This window comes from Guillardia theta (assembly GCF_000315625.1).
Source record: "Guillardia theta CCMP2712 unplaced genomic scaffold GUITHscaffold_15, whole genome shotgun sequence".
In the NCBI taxonomy this organism is placed as follows: Eukaryota; class Cryptophyceae; order Pyrenomonadales; family Geminigeraceae; genus Guillardia; species Guillardia theta.
Window position 1 is genome coordinate 192,141 of NW_005434659.1, and position 5,719 is coordinate 197,859.

The following is a 5,719-nucleotide window of genomic DNA, read 5'->3' on the forward strand; positions in this document are numbered from 1 at the left end:
GGAGAGGAGAGAGAGAGAGAGAGAGAGAGAGAGAGAGAGAGAGAGAGAGAGAGAGAGAGAGAGAGAGAGAGAGGAGGAGGAAGAGGAGGAGGGGAAGAGGAGGAGGGGGGAAAGAGGAGGAGATGCAAATCTGACCAGCAAGATTTTGGCAGGTGACAGCAGACACGCTGGGTCACATGGTGACGACCGGCCCTGAGGGCGACGGCGAGCAGCAGATCGAAGAGTTTTGGAGGCTGAGCTGCACCTTGCAGGGTCATGAGGGAGATGGTGAGGAGGAGGAGGTGGAGAAGGTGGAGGTAGTGGTGGAGGAGCAGGAGCAGAAGCAGGAGCTGGTGCAGGATGGGGAGAAGGAGGGGTAGGAGGAGTCATAAGATGGAAGGGAAGGAGGCAGTGGGAATGAGGATTGAGAAAGTTTGGAAAATTGAGCGGGTAGAGGAAGCAGAGGCAGATAGAGAGAGGGAGAGAGAGGACGTGGGAGGATGAAAGCATTCTAATGATGGTGTATACGACAGTCAGGGGGATATCTGTTGTCGGGGACGGGAAACTTGTCACCGCTTCTCGCGACAAGTCTCTGAAGCTCTGGGTGGAGTCGAAGGAGGAGGGAGGAGAAGACGGCAAAGCTGCTTCTTACACGTACAAGGACTCGAAGCAGCTCACGGGGTACAGGCTCCCTCTCTGTGCATCTTCACTCAGTCTTTTCTTCCCTCCACTGCCTTCCCTTGCAGTTCCCCTGCCATTGCTCCTTCGCTTTCATTTCCTCAGCGCTCTTCTCTATCTTTGTTGCGCTTTTCGTTGATTTCCTTGCGCTATCCTTCAGGCATGAGTACCATGTTGCTTCTTGCTCGTACCTGGGCCCTTCGGATGAGAACCCCAATGGTATGACGAGTCTGCTATGAGAGGATGGTCACGTCGTCCAACATTTTCCATCATCGTCCTCCTCTGCTCTGCCCTGCTCTCCCCTCACTTCCCACTTCTTCTCTCGCAATCGGCAGCACGCCCCCGAGATCGCCATGACTTTCACGTGTTTGCGCTCTCGATGACACCTGTTGCAGGCCTCATTCTCTCCGGTTCATACGACTACACGAGCTCGGGCCAGGTCAAGGTCCCAGCAGGTGTCCAGTTAGAGGTATGGGGGAAGGAAAGTTGAAGGACGTTTGCAGTTGTCAACATGTGGGACGCGGAGACAGGAGATCTCAGACATTCGCTGACGGGACACACAGCAACAGTGAGGTGAAAAGAGCAGGAGTCTGCGAGGCGTGGGGATGGGGGAGAGGAAGACAGGGAGGAGGAGGGAGGAGGAATGGGGAAGGCGATGAGATGGAGACGGTGAGATTGGGAATGAAAGAGGAGGAGGAAGGGGAAAGGAAAGAGAAGGAGGAAGGGGAAGGGGAGGGGAGGAGGAAGGGGAAGGGGAAGGGGAAGGGGGAAGTGCAAGGGTGAAGAGCACCAGGAGGAGAAATGACGGATCCTGACATTCAGTTCTATCGCCTGCTCAACTGATGGCAAGGAGATTTTTTCTGCCTCCTGGGACAAGGTGAAGAAATTCCCTGCTGCCTTGCCGGGCCTGACCGCGTGCTCGAAGACTGTCAGAGTCTGGGACTCCAAGACAAAAGAATGCAAGCACGTACTTAAAGGACATTCTCAGGTCATTCGCGATGAGAACGATTTCTTGCGGTCGACCTTGATGCTTTCCGCTCTCTGCTTTCCCTTTCCCTTTCTATTTCGTTTCCTCCCTTTCCCTTTCTCCTTTTGTTGCTTTTCCCGTTTCCTTTCTCTCTCTCTTTCTTCCCTCTGTTGGTCCATGTGTAACTAAGTCCCTGAATTTGATGTTGTTCTTTTGTTCTTGACGTTTTTCTTTCTCAGGCTGTCTGGGCGCTTCTGCCTCTCCCAGGCAACAAGCTGCTGTCAGGATCAGCCGACAGGACCATCAGACTGTGGGACACGGTTGAAGGAAAGTGCATCGGGACCTTGACAGGTCAGAGGAGGAGGGGAGGAGGAGAGGAAGAGAGGAGAGGAGGATGAGAGTAGGAGAGTAGGAGAGTAGGAGGAGAGAGGAGGAGAGGAGAGGAGGGGAGGGGAGGGGAGAGGAGAGGAGAGGAGAGGAGAGGAGTGGAGAGAAGGTGAGTAGAGTAGAGGACAGGAGAAGAGGAGATGAGATGAGATGAGGATAAGAGAGGAGAGGAGTGGGGCATCTTATGTTTTTCGTTTTCAGGTCACAGTGATTGTGTTCGTGCACTCGTCATGCTCCCTGATGGCAAAGTTGCTTCTGCTGGTAAACTCCCTTCCCTCATCCCTACGGACCTGTTCCAGCTCCAGCTCCTCCAGCTCCTCCAGCTCCTCCTGCTCCTCCTGCTCCTCCTGCTCCTCCTGCTCCTGCTCCTGCTCCTGCTCCTGCTCCTGCTCCTGCTCCTGCTCCTGCTCCTGCTCCTGCTCCTGCTCCTGCTCCTGCTCCTCCTCCTGCTCCTGCTCCTGCTCCTCCTGCTCCTGCTCCTCCTGCTGGTGCTGGTGCTGCTCCTGTTCCTTTTCCCTCGCTTCTGCAGTTTCCCCTCCGGACTCTCCTTGATCTTCCCTCAGGAAATGACTGCATGATCAAGATCTGGTCGCTCGACCTCTCCGGCAATTCTCTCGAGCAGGTGGAGCAGGAGGGGAATGGAGGAAAAGAGAAGAGAAGCTTGAAGGAGGAAAGGTGGAGGGAAATGAGATTGAGGAGGACGAGTCATGCATCAACGGGAGGAGGGCGAAGAGAGAGGAGGAGGGGGAGTTGGAGGAGGAGCGAGAGAGAGAGGGAGAGGGGAAGAGGAAGAGGGGGAGGGGGAAGGAGAGGGGGAGGGATAGTGGGAGAGATTCGTGAACAAGGAGGTGGCTGAGTCGTTGCAGACTTGCGGGTTCTGTCTTGGTACCTTTGCGGGACACGAGAACTTCATTTATGACCTCGCGGTCCTGCCCAATGGCGACCTGGTGTCAGGTAGGAGGAGGATGAGGAGGATGAGGAGGATGAGGAGGATGAGGATGAGGAGGAGGAGCAAGAGGAGGAGGAGGAGCAGGAGGATGAGCAGGAGAGGGAGGAGGATGAGCAGGGATGGCAAGGCCAGGAGAGATAGAGGAGGAGAGCTAGTGGAGAGGGCGGGAGAGGGGAAGGGGAATGGAAGGAGGAGGAGATTTTGATGAGATCTTGTAGCCGGAGAGGACAGGACGATCAGAGTGTGGAGGGACGGCCGGCAGGTATGCGCCATTCGCAACCCCGACACCGTGTGGAGTATCGCGGCGATAAGCAACGGTAAGGGGATGGAGGAGGGTTCTGAAGTGTTGTCGAGTTTGTTGTTTCTCTTGCTGTCTCCTACTGTGATGATTTCACCTCCTCTTCCTGCTCAAGGGTTATCGATTCTTCCTGCTCCTCGCTTCCTGCTCCTTCTCTTCTCCTCCTCCTATACGCCATTCCTCCCCTCTGCCTCTCCTCCTCTCCTCTCCTCCTCTCTTTCTCATGCTTGTCATACTAGCTTCACTTCCTTCATCTATTACCTTCTACTCATTTTCGCTTTCTTCTTGACTTCTCTCGTCTCAGGTGACATCGCTGCTGCTTGTGCTGATGGCAAAGCGCGAATCTTCACTCAAGCAGACGAGAGGATGGTGATGAATTCCTGCTCTCCCTGCTCTCTCTGCTCTCCCTGCTCTCCCTGCTCTCCCTGCTCTCCCTGCTCTCCCTGCTCTCCCTGCTCTCCCTGCTCCCTGCTCCGTGCTCCGTGCTCCCTGCTCCCTGCTCCCTGCTCCCTGCTCCCTGCTCCCTGCTCATGGTTTCTTCCCTCTTCGCTCCTCCTCTCTATTGCAGCGAGCTGATGGCCTAGTGCAGGCAAGTGAGGAGCAGCAGAACGAGTACGAGGAGCTGCTGGCCAAGACCAAGATTGCCTCGCACACCCTCGGTGAATTCATCACGTTCTGCGTGCTCGTGCTCGTGCTCGCTCTCATCCTCATCCTCATCCTCGTCCTCGTCCTTCTCCTCCTCCCTCCTCGCTGACTCGTCGAGACTAGGTGGACTTCAGTTGGAAAAGCTTCCAGGACCAGAGGCACTTGAGAGAGCTGGCGACCATGACGGACAGGTGGAGTTGGAGGGAGAGGAGGAAGGGGGGAGGAGGACGTGGAAGTGAGCTGAAGAGGGCAGGAGAGGAGGAGGAGGAGGAGGAGGAGGAGGAGGAGGAGGCTGGACTTCAAGTATCATCACGTTGTGCTAAATCATCTTGTCTGTCACAGACTCGAGTGATCCGTCAAGGAAGCAAGGCCATCGCCTACTCGTGGAGCGTATCCTCTAAGAAGGTGTTGAATGCTTTCCCTTCTTCTCCTTCTGGTGCTTGTGCTTGTGCTTGTGCTTGTGCTGGTGCTGGTGCTGGTGCTGGTGCTGGTGCTGGTGCTGGTGCTGGTGCTGGTGCTGGTGATGGTGCTGGTGCTGGTGCTGGTGCTGGTGCTGGTGCTGGTGCTGGTGCTGGTGCTGGTGCTGGTGCTGGTGCTGGTGCTGGTGCTGGTGCTGGTGCTGGTGCTTGTGCTTGTGCTGGTGCTGGCGCTGGTGCTTGTGCTGGTGCTGGTGCTTGTGCTGGTGCTGGTGCCTTGACTTCCGCTGTTTCCTCTTGCTGCCGCACTCTTACTTACTCTGCTTGCAGTGGGAACCTGTTGGAGAAGTTGTTGACAGTGCGGGAGACAACAACAAGATTGGAGCAGGTAACAGAAAGATTCCCCTCTTCCTCCTCCTGCTCCTCCTGCTCCTCCTGCTCCTCTTCCTCCTCCTCCTCGTCACCATCACCACCATCACCATCACCACCATCACCATCACCATCACCATCACCATCACCCCCACTCTTATCATCTTGATTATCTCTGAACTTTTGTTTTGATTTGGTTCTCTTGTTGTCATTTTCTACGTGTCTCATCTCAAATGCCTCTGGTGTTCTTGTCTCATCTCAAACTTGTCTCAGGTCAAGCTGGAGGAAAGCAAAAGTTGGACGGGAAGGAGTATGACTACATCTTCGATATCGAGGTAGAGGAGAATACAGGAGGAAGAGATAGAAAGAGCGATGATGATGATGATGATGATGATGATGATGGTGATGATGATGATGATGATGATGATGATGATGATGATGATGATGATGATGATGATGATGATGATGAGGATGATGATGAGGATGATGATGATGATGATGATGAGGATGATGATGATGATGATGATGAGGAGGAGGAGGAGGGAGAGGACGAAGAGGAGGAGCATGCAGGAGGAAACATTTCGATGATGATGGTGATGATGATGATGGAGATGATGATGGAAATGAAGGGAGGATGAAGACATGAACGATGATGCTGTTTGTGGTGGTGGTGGTGTTGGCGGTGGTGGTGGTGGTGGTGGTGGTGGTGGTGGTGGTGGTGGTGGTGGTGGTGGTGGTGGTGGTGATGATGATGATGGAGATGCTGCTGCTGCTGATGATGATGATGAAGATGCTGATGTTGGTGGTGGTGGTGATGAGACTGGTTGCAGGTGGAGGAAGGCAGAATGGCGAAGTTGGGTATCAACAAAGGAGACAATCCTTACATGGCAGCATCTGACTTTATCGACAAACACGACCTGAACCCTGTGAGCATAATCCTCCGACCGCCACTACCGCTACTGCCTCCTCCTGCTGGTGCTGGTGCTGGTGCTGGTGCTGGTGCTGGTGCTGGTGCTGGTGCTGGTGCTGAT

General features: G+C 54.6%; 2 protein-coding genes across 2 annotated transcripts in view; both read left to right on the forward strand.

The window, feature by feature from the left end:
* The window catches only part of GUITHDRAFT_103955 (hypothetical protein), a gene marked incomplete at both ends in the record, with an annotated part of 4,901 nt that extends 759 nt beyond the window's left edge, over positions 1-4,142 (forward strand). Inside the window, 14 exons of the mRNA XM_005837064.1 lie at positions 153-267; positions 513-660; positions 818-876; positions 1,053-1,112; positions 1,161-1,230; positions 1,480-1,534; positions 1,864-1,975; positions 2,213-2,272; positions 2,575-2,633; positions 2,878-2,965; positions 3,179-3,277; positions 3,563-3,627; positions 3,848-3,917; positions 4,027-4,142. Coding sequence (XP_005837121.1) covers positions 153-267; positions 513-660; positions 818-876; positions 1,053-1,112; positions 1,161-1,230; positions 1,480-1,534; positions 1,864-1,975; positions 2,213-2,272; positions 2,575-2,633; positions 2,878-2,965; positions 3,179-3,277; positions 3,563-3,627; positions 3,848-3,917; positions 4,027-4,142 — 1,176 coding nt within the window. The remainder of the gene's footprint in view (positions 1-152; positions 268-512; positions 661-817; positions 877-1,052; positions 1,113-1,160; positions 1,231-1,479; positions 1,535-1,863; positions 1,976-2,212; positions 2,273-2,574; positions 2,634-2,877; positions 2,966-3,178; positions 3,278-3,562; positions 3,628-3,847; positions 3,918-4,026) is intronic.
* Positions 4,143-4,315: 173 nt separating this feature from the next.
* Positions 4,316-5,326, forward strand: GUITHDRAFT_103956 (hypothetical protein; the record flags this gene model as incomplete). The annotated part of the gene is made up of 3 exons (XM_005837065.1): positions 4,316-4,591; positions 4,650-4,707; positions 4,962-5,326. The coding sequence occupies 3 exons, from the start codon at positions 4,316-4,318 to the stop codon at positions 5,324-5,326; spliced, it is 699 nt and encodes a 232-aa protein (XP_005837122.1).
* Positions 5,327-5,719: the final 393 nt, after the last annotated feature.